Source organism: Coregonus lavaretus (genome assembly GCF_964263955.1).
Source record: "Coregonus lavaretus genome assembly, chromosome: 25".
Classification (NCBI taxonomy): Eukaryota; Metazoa; Chordata; class Actinopteri; order Salmoniformes; family Salmonidae; genus Coregonus; species Coregonus lavaretus.
Genome location: NC_140012.1, coordinates 21960696 through 21978795, shown reverse-complemented (window position 1 = coordinate 21978795; position 18100 = coordinate 21960696). Strand labels below are relative to the sequence as shown.

The window sequence follows — 18100 nt, the reverse complement described above, 5'->3', positions numbered from 1 at the left end:
ACTCTCTCAAACATCTGCCAATCAATAGCCTTGCCCTGGTTGCTGTAGGAACAGGGAGCGCAGCGTCGTTCCCTCCCCTGCAACCCCTGTGCACTCCTTCACCTCTGCTCAGGTCTCAGCGTTTCCAGAATTTCTACAACTATTTTACAAATTCTAAATGTGAATATTCAATTCTGTTCGACACTGACATCACAGAATTAGAATAAACTCATTGCATTCCACTTTTGAAATCAAAGCAATTTTAGTCTCTAAATCACGTCCTCTGTCTCAATAGTTCCTAACATCCTCAATTAGATTTTGCAACATTGTATTGCCCATGCATGTTGGGGTTAGGGTCGGTGTTAGGGTTTGTGTTAGCGGTAGGGTCTGGGATAGTGTTAGTAGTGGTACTCACTGTGATGGTAGTCTCTTTGCTCTGTCTCCTGGTGGGTGATGTAGGACCTGGATGCTGTTGAGAGAGACAGGATGCTCCGTCAAAACCTTCCTCTATGTCCGACATGGTCTCTGGCTAACATACATTCACACACCCACTCACACACACTGGAGCTGCTGGAGCTCTCTGGGAGTGACTGTCTGTGCGCTGCCTCCGCTTCGGCTACTGTGTGTGTGAGTGTGTGTGTTGCAGTGCTGAGTAGGGGGGCATGTCTGCAGCGCAGAGCAGCGTGCGTTTGGATGTCTGTGTGTGTGTGTGTGTGAACGCACTTCGGCTCAGAATATGTCATCGCATGAGCAATCTGAGTGTGTGTGTGTGTGTGTGTGTGTGTGTGCATGTGTGTGTGTGTGTGTGTGTGGAGAGAAAGAGTGGGAGTAATGAGATGGAGTGGGGTAGAGGTCGATTTAAAAAAGGTAGACACAGAAAGCGAGAGAAAGAGTGAAAGAGAGAGTGCACATCCCCCACTGTCCATACCATGCCCACTGAAGCAAGACACAGGGCTGGCGAGAAGGAGGGAAGGAGAGGAGGAGGAAGGGAGGGGAGAGGGTTTATTGACAAAGTACGGAATGCACCACACCTCCTCTCCCTCTCTGAAAGAGAACAATAGAAAGAAAGGAGGAGTTAAAGGAGGAGTTAAAGGAGGGGTTAAAGTAGCTAAAGGAGGAGTTAAAGGAGGAGGGAGAGGAGCTGGGTAGTGGTGGGGTGTATGGTGTGTGTGTGTGTCTGAACGATGATGAGTGCTCTCCTAATTATGATCTGAGGATTAGATAATGAAAGGAATCAGGATGGAGAAACTGCTCTCTTTTCCTGGGGTAATGAGTATCATTATCTCATTTCATGATGACGAGGTAGTGTATATGCGTACACACGCACGTGTCGGTCTTTGCCTCTGAGTCTTTGTGTGTGTGTTAAGGAGTTTGGGTAACCATGTCACCAGTAACCATGGCATTACTGTACATAGGAGAAATCTGCTGTTTGAAGCTATTACTGTACAGTATATCTATTGGCATAGCTTCTGCATAGTACTGTTTTGATAAAAGGACACAAGTAAAGCAATTTGTCAGCAACATGATGATTCTACTGTATATTCATACAGAGAAGATTGCAGTCACTGCTAAATGCTTTCGTTGACTGGCTACCACTGTGTGTTAGCGTGGTGGTGGCTGTTGGTGGTGTAACGTAATATGAAGAAATAGAATTGCCTATCTTCTGTGTGAACATAAGTATATGGGGTTCATGGGGTTCATGGGGAAGCCCTTAACTGGAGCAACGAGAGGAGGAGGAAGAGGAGGAAGAGGAGAAGGGAGGAGGGAGGAGGACAGCAGTTTTACCTGTGGTTCGGAACTGGGCTTTTTGACCAGACTGACGTGGGAGTGTTCATTCTGATGCAACGTACTGCCACTGGAGTGAAACCCATTCACTGTGGAGGGAGAGAGATGGAGAGAGAGGGGCAGGGGAGCGAGAGAGCGAGAAAGAGAGAGAGTGAGAGAGAGAATTAAATTTGTAGCACAGAGCCTGCGGAGGAGGAATAATGTGTGTTTGCCTCCTATGAGTTGTCTGTATATCTGAGCCGGGGGTAAATTCACTTATCTTTGTAACTCAAACAAAGCTATCAGAGAATCGCTTCTTCTTTGTCCTTTTGTTTGTTTAATGTCTTTAGCAGGGCGGTTACTGGAAACCAGAGACCGAGCACCTCAACAAACACAGCTCTGAGTCCAGACAGCCTGGGTTGTCCTCTGGTACACAGGCAAGGACAATTAGCTATTATTTGGGAGAGTTGCTCTGCATGTGTGTGTGCAATGTTTGCATGTGTTTATTTGAAGGTGTGTTTACGTGATCAGGCGGCTTGCGAGACTACATGTCAGTGCATGTGTTGGAGAGAATTATTATGCAGTCCAGATGAGATACCCCGCTGTGTTTAGTGAAACTAGACTCCATTGGCCGATCAGCCTGAGCAAGCAAACGTTTGGAGACCCCAAAGGCTAGAGTTCATCAGCCTAATTGAAACAGGCCCCCAGTCCTTAACTTACAACTATACCTTATACCTTACAATGAGGTGCAGGCTAACATTCAATGCAATTAAATTCTGTTAATCTTGTTCTTTCTATCTTGTACCAGTTTTCACCCTGGTGTTCCCTTGAGATTATCAATCTCTTCTTCAAGAGAAACCTGTCTGAGCAGTCAGCTTGCTCATATGTTATTGTTATCTCTTCTTAAGAGCAGAGTACTGTGCACCCAGACGACTCCAGATCGCAGATCAAATTAGCCACATGAAATGTGTGTGTGCGTGTGTGAGGCCTCTGGAATTCTCTGCGTGCTGCCACACAGCGGTAGGCCTATGTACAACCCTCAGGACACTGGCAAAGGAGGAAAAGTGAGAGAAAGAGAGGGAGAGAGAGTGAGGGAGAGGGAGTCAAGGACAGAGTGAGAGCGAGAGGGGGGGGATAAAGAGCAAGAACGAGAGAGAGAGAGAGGTTGCTTCAGTACCTGTAGGTATTGAGTTCTTGTGTTTCAGAGGGGTTTTGGGGGTCCCAGGTACACTGGAAGGTCTCTCCCACGTTGTCTCTGGAACCAGACAGGAACAAATGTAACTTGTGAGGTCAGACATACATGGAAATTGAGAGAAATACATAGGATATCTCTAACCTGGAGTTCATTGCAGGTCCAAGAGGGTTACATGAAACAAAAACTTGTTCATATTAAGATTCTTGATGATTATGTTGACGGGTCGTTCTTGAATTGCAACGTCAATTTTCTAGATGTGTATTTAGGTAAATGTGTTGAGTACATCTTCCCATTCTAAATCAATTAATATGGCATCTTAATGACTTTAAATCATGTTTACCATTATGATAACATTGTGCCACCAGTAGGAGTAGTGACACCAATGACACATTTGAGGTAAATTAGGATTTTCTTAAAAATGGAGGCCACAGATGCTCAAATCTAAGGTCATTAATCCTTGAAAAATGATTTATTAAAGTGATATGATGAATCATTTTGCTCACAATGTAAATTCCCTTCATTTAAATTGAGTAACACCATGTGACACTTTGGATTTGGACACCAAATTATCTAAATAATCCTCAATTTTTTTACATAATAATAGGGTGTGATTAGCTAATAATTGTTTTTAATATAGACCCCTCCCCCAATAACAGTTTGCCACTGGAAGCAATACACAAGGTCCTTGTATATCTTTGTAATAAGTGATTTTAAGGCGGTAACACCAATGACAAAACTAAGGGACACATTATATTGGGGGGATACGGTTATTGATCTATACAATATATAAAATACTTTTGTTTACTTTCTAGCATTCATGATAATAGATAGTTATCTCTAAATCCCCAAAACATGTCACTACAACTCTACTGGTGTGATGCGTTTGATAGAAGGAGTCAGGCGCAGGAGAGTAATACGCATCCAAAGAGTTTATTCCGTCGCTAAACAGTTGCGCAAGCATGCGACAACAAAACTCAGGCACAGGAGAAATATCTACCCTGGCAACAACAAGGTAAGGGTAGCTCAACCGAGCTACACACATCTCACTACAAACAATCACCCACACAGACAAGGAAGCAGAGGGAACACTTATACAAGGACTAATTGGGGATAAGGACCAGGTGTGTGTGATTAATTAGACAAGACAAGTGATGATAAATGGATCGGCAGCAGCTAGTAAGCCGGTGATGACGAACGCCGAAACCTGCCCGAACAAGGAGGGGAGGCAGCCTTGGCAGAAGTCGTGACAGATTCCGGGTCGAGAGCCAGAACCGATACCCCGGTACAAAGACGGGGGCCTCACTGCGGTGGCGGTCAGCGTTGGCCTTCTGACGACGCACGGCGCGTTGGAGGTGAACGTGGGCAGCATCCCACGTCTCCTCTGCGCACCGAAACCAGTCATCCACCGCAGGAGCCTCGGTCTGGCTCTGGTGCCACGGTGCCAGAACCGGTTGGTAACCTAGAACACACTGGAAAGGCGTTAGGTTAGTGGAGGAGTGGCAGAGATTGTTCTGGGTATATTCTGCCCATGGCAAGAACACAAACCACTCCCCTGGCCGGTCCTGGCAGTAGGACCGCAGGAACCTACCCACGTCCTGATTTACCCGTTCCACCTGCCCATTACTCTCGGGTTGGAACCCAGAGGTCAGGCTGACCAAGACCCCCAGACGTTCCATGAATGCCTTCCAGACCTTGGACGTGAACTGGGGACCTCGGTCAGACACTATATCCTCTGGTACCCCGTAGTGCCGGAAGACGTGAGTAAACAGGGCCTCCGCAGTCTGCAGGGCCGTGGGGAGACCGGGCAGAGGAAGGAGGCGGCAGGACTTTGAGAAGCGGTCCACAACGACCAGGATGGTGGTGTTACCTTGGGAGAGGGGAAGATCAGTCAGAACATCAATGCTAAGGTGAGACCATGGTCGTTGTGGAACAGGTAAAGGTTGTAGCTTACCCGCTGGGAGGTGCCTAGGTGCCTTACTCTGGGCGCACACCGAGCAGGAGGAGACGTACACCCTCACGTCCTTAGCCAAGGTAGGCCACCAGTATTTTCCGCTCAGGCAGTGCACTATACGACCGATACCTGGGTGACCAGAGGAGGGTGACGTGTGTTCCCAGAAGATCACGGATAAGAGCAGGCACATACTGCAGCCCAGCTGGACACTGCAGTGGAGATGGATCTGTGCGTAATGCCTGCTCTATATCCGCGTCCATACTACCGGCGCCACAATGCGGGAGGCCGGGAGTATGGGGGTGTTATCTCTGGGCCTCTCCTCTGTGTCATACAGCCGGGACAGTGTGTCTGCCTGTACGTTCTTCGTACCCGGAATGTATGACAATGTAAAATCAAACCGGGTGAAGAATAGGGCCCGCCTGGCGAGGATTCAGCCTCCTCACTGCCCGGATGTACTCCAAGTTACGGTGGTCCATCCAGACGAGGAAAAGGTGTTTCGCCCCTTCGAGCCAATGCCTCCACACGGTCAAAGCTCGGACAACAGCCAACAGCTCCCGATCACCAACGTCGTAGTTCTGCTCCGCCGGGCTGAGCTTCTTCGAGAAGAAGGCACGGGGCGGAGCTTGGGTGGCGTGCCAGAGCGTTGGGATAGGACAGCGCCCATCCCTACCTCGGACGCATCCACCTCCACTACAAACGGTAGTGATGGATCGGGGTGGGCTAGTACCGGAGCTGAGGTGAACAGACCCTGCAGTCTCCTGAAGGCCAGAACCACCTCAGCAGACCAGCGGAGCCGGAATGGCCCACCCTTCAACAGGGATGTGATGGGAGCTGCGACCTTGCCAAAGCCCCGGATAAACCTTCGATAGTAGTTGGCAAAGCCTAGGAATCGCTGCACCTCCTTAACCGTGGTTGTAGTCGGCCAATTACGCACGGCTGAAATGCGATCTCCCTCCATCTCCACCCCTGAGGTGGAAATGCGATATCCAAGGAAGGAGATGGACTGCTGGAAAAACATACACTTCTCTGCCTTAGCATAAAGGTAATTCTCCAACAGTCGGGCCAGCACCTTGCGAACCAGGGACACATGCTCAGTGCGAGTAGCGGAATACACCAGGATGTCATCGATGTAGACCACTACACCGCGACCAAGCATGTCCCGAAACACCTCATTCACAAAGGACTGGAAAACTGAGGGAGCATTCATCAAACCATAGGGCATCACCAGGTATTCATAATGCCCCGTGGTTGTGCTGAATGCTGTCTTCCACTCATCTCCCTCTCGGATACGCACCAGGTTGTATGCACTCCTGAGAACCAATTTGGTGAAGAAGCGCGCCCCATGCATCGATTCAACCGCTGAAGGAATGAGGGGGAGAGGATGACTAAATCTGATTGTCTCCCTGTTCAGTGGTCAATAATTAATGCACGGGCGCAGACCGCCGTCCTTCTTCTTCACAAAGAAGAAACTCGAGGAGGCGGGTGAAGTGGAGGGACGTATATACCCCTGACGCAGGGACTCGGTGACATATGTCTCCATAGCTACCGTTTCCGCCTGTGACAGGGGGTATATATGACTCCTGGGAGGTACAGCGTCTACCCTGAGGTTTATCGCGCAATCCCCCGCCCGGTGAGGTGGTAACTTAGTCGCCTGCGTTTTAGAGAACGCTTGCGCCAGATCACGGTATTCGGGGGGAATGCGCATGGTGGAGATACTATCTGGACTTTCCACCGTGGATGCACCAACGGAAACATCTAGACACCTACCCTGACACTCACACAACCACCCTGTGAGAGCCCTCTGCAGCCATGAGAAGGTGGGATATCAGGAGAGATCCAGATATCCCGACCACGGGCGTTTGAGGGGACAGCGGCGCTTTACCAGGGATTCCTCCTCCAATTGGAGCTTTACTTCGCCAGCATCAGGCCGGCACCATCGGAGTGGGAGAAGGTGTCCGTCCTCATTTCCTGCCTCTGTGGGAAATCCCTGGAGTGGGCCAACGCAGTGTGGAACGAAGGAGGAGCCGCGTTGGAGGCCCTGATCGACCATTTCCGGTGCCATCTGCAGGAGGACGTCCGACGGGAGCTAGCCTGCCGGGACACCATGTTGTCCTTCGATAAACGGGTGGGTGATTCTGTGATGCGTGTGATAGAAGGAATCAGGCGCAGGAGAGTAATACGCATCCAAAGAGTTTATTCCGTCGATAAACAGTTGCGCAAGCATGCGACAACAAAACTCAGGCACAGCTCACTACAAACAATCACCCACACAGACAAGGAAGCAGAGGGAACACTTATACAATGACTAATTGGGGATAAGGACCAGGTGTGTGTGATTAATTAGACAAGACAAGTGGAGTGATGATAAATGGATCGGCAGCAGCTAGTAAGCCGGTGACGACGAACGCCGAAACCTGCACGAACAAGGAGGGGAGGCAGCCTCGGCGGAAGTCGTGACAACTAGGTCACTGCTGGGACAAGAGAATTTGCATACGCTAAGTACGTTAAACAATGCATAAACATAAAGTTGTGCAGTATAAATCACTTGCATTATTTTTTATCATTGAGAAACTATTCAATATAAACAAAAACATGTATGATGTGTAGCTAGCTGTCATTTGAAAGTGTTTTTCATGGTTGCGAAGGCGAGGGACGCACATGACCCTGACCGTTTCTGTCCAATCTAACTAAACAATAGTCAGACTGACTTTGGCACTGTATCAACTTCCCAGAGCGATATAGGAATATGAGCCAGATTCACTAAGTGTTTGCACCTGTGAGCAGAGCATTGCACCTGCTATTTTCATAATCAGAATAAAAGACAAAACAACAAAGAAATCTTTATTTAATCTTTTGTTTTACCACTTTATCTTCAACTCCCTGTGTTAAAAATAACAGGTGCAAACTTTCAGTAAATCCAATATGGCTGTTTAACTTCACCAATAGACTCTCTGCCGCACTCTTTCAATTCATGTGTCCCCATTTTACTCTTGCCGGAGGAAGCAAGAACAAGAGAAGGAGAGAACGAAAGAAAAGAGGATAAGAAGCATGACTGACACAGAACCTGATAGAGAGAGAGAAAATATGTGATTCACTTAACTCCAATATCCAAATTCACAATACAACTTTGATCTCAATTAGCCCTTAGTGTCACCAGAGAGAGAATAGCCGTTGAGACTAAAGAGCTTTTATTTCATTTGTGTCTTTGGCTAGCACTCAGCTGTCTGCCTGTACTAAGCAGAGCGGGAGACAGAGCCAAAACCATCAGTTCGGATGACACACATGGAGAGAGAGAGAAAGAGAGAGAGAGAGAGAGAGAGAGAGAGAGAGAGAGAGAGAGAGATTTGGCAGACAGACTCAGAGGAGGAGAGAGTCTTTCCCTTCCGATCTGATGTATAACACTGTCACAACACAGTCACAATGGTTCATTAAAAGGTGCTTTCTGCCTCTATTTCTCTCCGTTAGCTTGTCAAAGGAAATCGATCTGATGGGAGGAATCGGATATTAATGGAGAGAAATACAGTATAATTAGGTTTGCTCTGGAGAATTGTATGTCACTGTATCCTTCTCTCAGGAGCTACAGCAATCACAATGAAATCCTGAGAAGGGACAAGTCTCTCTAAGTGTCATTATGCTATAATAATGATACATCAAGATAGGATTCAATCAAATCTCGACTACAATCTCTATAATTGTCATTGTGCTATAAAATACATCAAAAGAATAATTCAGAATAATTCAATCTAATCTCTACTGCAATCTAAACAATCTCAACTAAATAGTCTGAGTGGGAACAGGTATTCTAGTATATCAATAAAGATGGAATCCGCAGTAGGGGAAACAGCGCCACTGTAAGCCCCACTGCCGCTGTTATTGTTTTTGTTTTGTTGATGAAATGGAGTTGAGGAGCGTCACGCAACGTGGTAAAAGAAATTGCATTGCAGTATATATTCTGCTGTTCTATCGCACGTGCAATGATGTCAGAGGGGGAAAAAACTGTGTTTGTTGTTTGCATTAACTTCTTAGTTGTTGTAATATCGCAAACGGATGCAGCTACTTCAAGAGACATTGACATGTGAAATTAGCATGAGTAAAGGCAGGTAGCTTAGTGGGTAAGAGCGTTGTGCCAGTAACCGAAAGGTCGCTGGTTCTAATCCCCGAGCCGACTAGGTGAAAAATCTGTCGATGTGCCCTTGAGCAAGGCACTTAACCCTAATTGCTTCTGTAAGTCGCTCTGGATAAGAGCGTCTGCTAAATGACTAAAATGTAAAATGTAAATGTAAAGTGTGTCAATGAGCGAAGTTAAATATGGGTTAACGTTCTATTTAGATAGCAAGTCTCTGTGACAAGTGACCTTATAGTTTCAATTACATTGACAATGTGTTAATTTCATGTGCAGGCCTAGTTGCATGACAACTTTAATAAGAAAATGAACAGGAAATGAATTTTTCAATGTTTCAATTACATTGAAAAAATTACTTAATTTTATGTGTAGGCCTCTATGCATGACACTTTTAATCAGAAAATGAACAGGAAACTAATGTAATATCAGTGGATAATGGATTGAAAGATGAAAGAAACATCTCTATTTACTATCAGGATTACAACAGAGCTGTAACTCTGTTTACATCAAAAGGGTCTGTTACTTAGCAACTGGCACCTGGAAATGCAGATTGGAGTGATTATCTACTTCACATCAGTGTGCTCAGATGAGAGGTAGGCTGCAGCTCTACACACATCCTCCAACGTATTTACTTTGTAACAAGCTCATTACAAAGCTATAATTCCAGGATAGCTGAGACAAGAGTTGAATACACTTACACAGGGGTGTCAAACTCTTTTTGCCCCGGGGGACCGCAATTTTTTATTTATTATTTTCCTCGCCGTCAAAATTAGTTTAAAAAATAGTCTTCTATCCATTGTTTTTTGACTTTTCGATGCTCCCTGACTGTCTAGCGTTCATTTCGGTGATTATTAGCGAGCTGGACACAGTCAAGAAACTGTATGAATGTAGGTCCATTATAATTTCTACACAGTTTTGATTTGGTTTTAGTCATTTAAAAGTATATTGAGTTCCTTCCCCCACCACACAAACATTTTGCCATGGGGGTATTACTAGGTATTACAGCACTGTTGGAGCTAGAAACACAAGCATTTCGCTGCACCTGTGAGAACATCTGCAAATCTGTCTACGTGACCAACAAACTTTGATTTGATTTGAAAACATTGCAATTTTATCAATTTCATGCAATTCTAATTTTTAGCAGTTTTACAGGTAATTTCCTGCAATTCTACACATTTTGTAATGACTTACGCCATGTTAATATGATATCTGAGTGAGAATGACTAACAAAATCAATTGGGGGCCCCATAGAGGTCAGGGCCCCTGGGCACGTGCCCTGCATGCCCGGTCAGTATTCGGCCATGATTACTACAAGTTTAGATAGCTGGCTAGACTAACTACCAATCTAAAAATTGTTAGCTGACATGGCTAATTGAGTGACTGTCAGTGACTGACATAACGAGAAAAACTGCTGATTCACAACCAAATTTCGAAATTGCACCTGTTGTATTCTACTATTCTTATTCTCAATAGTAAGTTGCGACCCCGACTGAGTTCCTAAAACAATTATGATAATTGTGTCGGGGGCTCCTAGCAGCAGGGGGACCTAAGCAACCGCTTATGTCGCTTATGCCTGGAACCGGCGCTGGTTGTGTGGGATATCAATGTGAGTGAATATAATTAGTAGTAATATGGCCTAGTTAGGTCTAACAATCCCCATCTTTAATTCATAACCAGCTGACGCTCTGACAGTCTCCACGCACACATGCGCGCACACACACACACACACACACACACACACACACACACACAGACACACACAGACTACATTTATCTGGTTATAGCCTGGAGGGTAACTCACAAATGCCCAATACAGCTCACAATAAATAATTCATTGAAAAAAGTAAGGACAAAGGATGGTATCTGTCAAAAAGTCATATTGAGGGAACTAAGCATAAAACATTGTGTCACTGTAGCCTATACAGAGTCTACCGAAACGTTTATAGACAACGATAAACAGTCTAGGCATCTATAAAATGTCTAACAGTGTCTGTTGGGTGACGGCAGGCTGTGGGTCTCTAAGAAGGAAACCTCTAAGAAATGAGCTGTAACTCAGGAACCGTTACATCGCTAGCTCACCCACGCATGATGGTCCTCTGGTTACTATAGCAACGCAGAAACATAACGCACACGGCCGCACATGCATTTACGTGTCGTGCGCACACACATAGCACACACACACTCACTCAGAGAGAACATTATCTAATCTATCTGAACTTTAACTTAGAGATAGGGAGGCCTGGTTGAAATAGCTGATATCCTATAAATAACAGATTGGTTCAGCGAAATGTTATTAGATAGTTGGAGACTGTTTGGAAAAGACCTAGTTACAGTGGCTCTGCTGGTAAACTGTGTGTGTGTGTGTGTGTGTGTGGACTGTGCATTTATTGTGCTTAAATTTCCAATTACTTGAGGAAAGAACATAAAATAAGGACTGGTGATTGTCTATGCCCCTCAGAGGCCGATTTCGCAATACCACAACTACAATAACCATTTACATTTTTCAGCTGGGATGACTGTTACAGCTGTGTGTATTTTTGTGCAAAGTAATGAAAGATTAAGCATTTCCCTCCAAGGAAATCTGACAGCAAATAAAACGAATCCAACATCAAGAACAAAAGAGTGTCATGGGATCATATCACCCTCCTCTCATCTCTCTGCAACCCTGTGGAGTCAGAGAGATGATTATCTACTGAAGATATGGTTATTCTCCAGATAGAAAAACACACAACAGATCAGTGGAATCAACTCAGGGATGAAATGAGTATGTAAGGGAAATAACAACTGAAAGTGAAGGGGTTTTGCCATGCTTTTGGCTGTGTGGTAGACAATCCTTCAGAAGAGGGTGTAGCCAAACATGACTGTCCTCTAGTTTGGTTTGTCTTTTCTCTTTCCCATTAACCAAAGAGACCTTCATCTAAAAGGAGAGAGAGGAAGGAGCTAAAGGAGCAACTTGTTATTCTGGTCGTGTTTCTGGTTTTGGTTTGCCTAATTTTAGATGTTTTCTCATTGCCAAGTGCAGACCCCTGCGATCATGTGTCCTACTCCACACACACACACACACACACACACACACACACACACACACACACACACACACACACACACACACACACACACACACACACACACACACACAGTAAAATAGAGCAACATTGATCCAAGACATGCACACAGGGAATGCCTTTGGTCTTAATTATAGCTACTATCATTCACAACACATTAACTTGTTAAGGCACTGAATGGCTTTACTCACTCAAGTGAGTGGTGTCATGACAAAAATACAGTATGTCTACATCTTCTATCGTCTACAACCTCCCAGTGCTACGCTGCCAATCTTACTTCTCCTCAAAATATAACCAGCATCTGTAAACTCATAACCTCATTAATCTATTCTCCCTCCCCCCTCTCTCTGAGAGTTGCCATGATGCCCACAGCATGCATAATAACATCCCCCAGGAGGTCTTCCATTCCATTTCACACCATCATGTCAACACTTCACGTTTCCTCCGGAGTTCATTTAAGGTTAGTAAATCAATACTGTGCCAGTCCATGTCCTGTTCTAAACAGAGGAAAGCACACCGTGTTGCTTTCTCAGTTTCTGTGTGTCTCTGTCCCTGTGTGTGTGTTTGAGTGGTGGTGCTGGGGAGAGAGACAGACAGCTAATTGTGTGGACAGAAACAATGGTGTGAAGAGGAGAGAGAAGAGGAGATATCTTCCCCAAGTCTTTAATGTGCCTCAACACCCAGCAGTACCAGTCAGACACCTCAGCAGTCAGCTAGTGCTCTGAGGACATTGTTATGTAGCAGTGCTACATTGAATGTCTCATTGCCATTGAGTTTCACTCATACCGACTTTCAACATCTCTAGATTCATATGAATCAACTTATCTTAGGCAATACATGTATATCAGCCTCTATTTCTGTCCTTACCGTTGCTGGCTGTGTTGACATAGTAGTGCCGCCCTTGTGGTGACATGTAGCACTTCCAGTGTTGAGGGAGAGGCTCTCCGAGGTCCTCAACAAGCAGTGAGGTCATAGACGCAGTTTTCTGTCAAAACAGATAAATAAAATACATATAAGATGAATAAAATGAACATAAGGGCTTTCAGCTTTCACATGAGAGTGCTTACCGAGTGTTTTATTTCTGGCTCATTTCACAATCAGCAACCATTGGCGGAAAGACTGCGGTATATTGCAATACAAAGAACAACAAACAACTAGAGCCAGTCTGCTATTGGCCAGGCATGATAGAACTGATTGAACGTGCATGCACACACACTACGCTGACTAACACAGGTGAGTGTGTAGCCAACTCTGGCCAGCTGCTATTGATTAACAACACGAAAACAACATAGTTAAGTACAAGGCCAAGGCCAAGGCCATTGTAACACATTATTGGATGTTATTGTGATGGTTGGGAAAACCGGATGAAATTCCATAACAATTACTCTCTGTTATTGGAGCGGGTGCCAACTCGCTCAAGCAACTATAAGAGATTAGTTTTAGTGGGTGTAAGTAATTATAATCCAAAAGACTGGAGTGATTCAGGAAAGTTGTACGTGCAGGTTAAGGAAATGTAACTATTACATGGCTGCATGTCTACAGCGGGACAAAGGAGGGAGAGCTAGGCTTATTAGTTAATGGGAACCCTGGATGATGTTTTGGTGAGGGGCAATTCCACGGTACACTCAAAACAATGCTGGGTTAAAAACAACCCAATTTGGGTTATTTGGTAACCCAGCCCTGGGTAAATATTGGACAGAACACACGCAGGGTTATTTTGACCCAGCCAGTTGGGTTGTGTGAATAACCCAACATGTTGCGTTATTTTGATTACCCAAACATGGGTTAATTTAACCATCAATTGGGTTTTTATTCACTTTCATTCTGGGTTGACCCAGCAGCTGGGTCTCTTTTAATGTAATCCATAGGTTCTTTTCAGGAGGCGTGGTATATTAGGGGCGTGGCTTTCATATCGTTATTTTTGGCTACCCGTGAGAGTAAATGTCATTCCTGTTCATTATGTTACGTTTGTACACTGAACATTTCAATTTTCCTTGAATATTTTTTCACATCACGTATTTTAATATAACATTAATAACATTATTATTTACATATTGTAAAAAGTGGTAACTATACAGACATTGGAATATGCATGAGGAACTCATACACTTGTATAAGCCTCATTAAAGCTACAAATGTGTCAGTGTTCAACCATAACATGTGATAACAATACAACAGAACAGATTAAATGGAATGACATTTACTCTACTAAACTACACCTTCAGTCTTCTGATCTGCTGGGTCATATCTCAATAACCCAGCATTAATAACCCAGCATCAACAACCCAACTAAGTGACCCAATGCCTTTTTTTTTTACGTTTTTTTTTTAAACTGCTGGGTTATTGATGCTGGGTTATTGAGATATGACCCAGTTGGTCAGAACAGAAGGCTCAAGGCATAGTTTAGTAGGGGCATGGCTTTCAGATAGTTATTTTTAGCCACCCATGAGAGTAAATGTAATTCCTGTTCATCTGTTGTAGAGTTATCAAATGTTGAGGTCAAACGTTTACATTTTTGTAGCTTCAATGACGCTTACAAAAATGTATGAGTTCCCTAAAAGCCTATGTAAATCCCATTGTTGTCCCAATAATATTCAAGGAAAATTGAAATTTCCAGAGTACAAACTTAACATGATGAACAGGAATGAATGACATTTACTCTCACGGGTGGCCAGTAAGATCTAGCTGAACGCCATGCCCCTAATAAACCAGGTCTCCTGAAAATAACCTAAGGATTCCATTCAAAAAGACCCAGCTGCTAGGTAAACCCAGCATGAGAGTGAATGAAACCCAACTGATGGTTAAATTAACATGTTGGGTTATTCACGCAACCCAATTTGCTGGGTCAAAATAATGCAGCGTGTGTTCTATCCATTATTTACCCAAATTGGGCTGTTTTTAACCCAGCCTTTTTTTTGTGTAACAGAGTGACACTGAGACAAGGACTACTTTCAACGATTTCCACTGACATTTTACAAAAACACATTTACTTGAAGAACAGTGCAGATGCAAAGTTTGGTAACAGAATGACAGCACAAACAGTCATTCTGTTACCAAACTTTGCATCTGCACTGTTCTTTAAGGAAATGTGTTTTTGTAAAATGTTATGTTGAAATTGTTACAAGTGGTCCTTGTGTTGTATGGTTTGTTTAACTTTGAAATGATTGGTTTTTGTTTGACATACATTTTAAAAGGTCCAATGCAGACGTGTTTATCTCAATATCAAATAATCTCTGGTTAACAATTAAGTACCTTACTGTGATTGTTTCAATTAAAATGGTCAAAAAGAAACAAAAATAGCTTCTTAGCAAAGGGCAATTTCTCAAACAAGAATTTTGCTAAGACTGTCTGGGAGTGGTCTGAGTGGGGAGGGAGAAACTGAAAATGAGCTGTTATTGACAGAAAGGTTTGGAACTCTCTTTCTTATTGGTCTATTAACTAATTTACTGTATGGTGATGACACCATGGAAGGCCTAAAACTCCATCCCACCAAAACAGGCTGAAATGTCAGGCAGTCTTTTCAAACAGCTCTTTAGGCATCCGCATGCTTCCCAGCCGAAACAGTTCGGAAGAGTTTGGGCATATATTACGGTGACATTGTGACGTTTCTGTTAGTTTTGGACTTCGGTAAGGGTTTTTTGGGGAGGCCAGCCGAAGTTCGGGAGCCGAAGTCTACGTCCTCCGTCCGTGATTGGTCAACTGTAGGGATTCTTCAATAAAGTCTTTGTTGTCATTCAACGAGAGATGACCATTGTCATGCAAATATTTTCATTGAGAAATACTGCACCAAACATATTAGTTAGATGTACAATTGCGTCACTAAGAACTTAATGACAGATTTGAGTTATCTTAGAGTAATTCTGGCTATTTTGAGGAAGTGTATACTGGCTAAGGCATATCAAACAGGACAAACAGTACTATTGCCACTTTTTTCTCATTTTTCAAGCAAAGGTCTTTTAAGGGAGTATGCGAGCACACTCGTCCAACTTCGGCTAGCCGCCAGCTGAACTGAAGCATGCTGACGCCTTTACACTAAAAGTGCATTATCATAATTTACAGTATTATTCCAGCCTCATAGTGTGGAAATATATACAGTGCCTTCAGAAAGTATTCACACCCCTTGACTGTTTCCACTTTTTGTTGTGTTACAGCCTGGATTAAATATAGTTTTTTACCCCCTAATTTTTACAAATTAATAAAAAATGAAATGCTGAAATGTCTTGAGTCAAAAAGTATTCAGTCCCTTTGTTATGGCGCGCCTAAATAAGTTCAGGAGTAAAGATGTGCTTAACAAGTCACACAAGTTGCATGGACTCACTCTGTGTGCAATAATAGTTTTTAACATGATTTCTGAATGACTACCTCATCTCTGTACCCCACACATACAATTATCTGTAAGGTCCCTCAGTCGAGCAGTGGAATTGCCCTGAAAGTATTCCAACATCATATAAGCTCATTCACAGACCTCCTACTACTGTTATTCTTAATCACCTTTAAATACATCTAATCCCTCTCTTCAGCTAATCATCAAGATCAGCTTAGTCTGGTTTGTTGGTTGGTGATGGGCTGGAGCAAAAGCCTTCACACCCCTCCAGATTCAAGGCTGATGACCACTGAACTAGAGTCTAGTAACCGGCAATGCAGGCATCTTGAGTCATACATATTTGACCAGTCATAATTCCATCAACTTGAAATGCTGGAAAAATGCTATGGAACAAATATTTCAAATCTAATATGCATCACCATCATTATATACAATCAGACACAACCTGTACACAATTGTTTCTGATTTAATAGTCAACTAGTCATTTTTATATTTGAAAGGGATATGAGACAGCATTCTAGAATGCTAAAATGATCTGGGAGGAACAGGGTCTAACATGAATGAATCACCAATATTATACACAAAATGTCCCTGAGAATCAAATATCAACACAGACACATCACCACATTACCTCACTAATGCTGGGAATAAGAACCCATGCTACTTAGTCTTCAACGATGACATCAACAACGTGCAGGATTCATTTATATATTTGAAGACAGAAACTGTCCCTCAAGACAAGTTGTTCTTTTTCTGTCCCTCTCAGAATTAACTCATTCCATTCAACACTTTCTGGGCGGCAGGTAGCTTAGTAGTTAAGAGCGTTGTGCCAGTAACCGAAAGGTCGTTGGTTCTAATCCCCGAGCCGACTAGGTGAAAATTCTGTCGATGTGCCCTTGAGCAAGGCACTTAACCCTAATTGCTCCTGTAAGTCGCTCTGGATAAGAGCATCTGCTAAATGACTAAAATGTAAAAAGAGAAGAGAAGAAAAGAGGAGAGGTTTGCTGCTGGTCCCATAGGGATGGAGAGTATGAAGCGACGTCAACACTGGGTGACTTATGACTCCATGTAATTATACAGAACATTACAGCACTGCACTTCCTTTGATGGTCTCAGTGGTCACTGTGTTATATATATAATGTCTACATCCGCCCTCCAGAAATTGATTTACTTAACTAAACTTGGATGTTCCTCTGTTTATTAAGAAATGGAGGTGTATAATGTTTCAAAACAGAAAGAAGAAAAAATGGGATGGTTGTATGGGTGTAAGTGAGCATGCTGTCCTGATGGGGGTAGTGGTCAGAATTATGTCATTAAAGAGCAACCAAAGGAAAAAGGATACTGTCGCTACACTAAAGCAGGAACCACCAGTGACTCGGTTAATAAAGAAGTGGTCAGATGACGCAGATGCTAAGCAACAGGACTGTTTTGCTAGCACAGACTGGAATAAGTTCCGGAATTCTTCCGATGGCTTTGAGGAGTACACCACATCAGTCACTGGCTTCATCAATAAGTGTTTGGCCCCAGTGATGTACTGGGCCGTACGCACTACCCTCTATAGTGCTTTGCGGTCAGAGGCCGAGCAGTTGCCATACCAGGCGGTGATGCAACCAGTCAGGATGCTCTCGATGGTGCAGCTGTATAACTTTTTGAGGATCTGAGGACCCATGCCAAATCTTTTCAGTCTCCTGAGGGGGAA

At 43.9% G+C, this 18100-nt stretch overlaps 1 protein-coding gene across 2 annotated transcripts in view; it reads right to left on the bottom strand.

The window, feature by feature from the left end:
- The window catches only part of gas7b (growth arrest-specific 7b), a 51463-nt gene that overhangs the window by 18902 nt on the left and 14461 nt on the right, over positions 1-18100 (bottom strand). The window contains exons 1-5 of one of the 2 annotated variants that reach the window (XM_084142277.1): positions 13145-13201; positions 12945-13062; positions 2921-2998; positions 1765-1853; positions 395-448 (exon numbers count right to left, since the gene is read on the bottom strand). In XM_084142277.1, coding sequence (XP_083998403.1) covers positions 395-448; positions 1765-1853; positions 2921-2998; positions 12945-13050 — 327 coding nt within the window. In that variant the 5' untranslated portion in view covers positions 13051-13062; positions 13145-13201. Of the gene's footprint in view, positions 1-394; positions 449-1764; positions 1854-2920; positions 2999-12944; positions 13063-13144; positions 13202-18100 lie in introns of those variants that run through there. The other variant, XM_084142276.1, reaches the window with a different exon arrangement.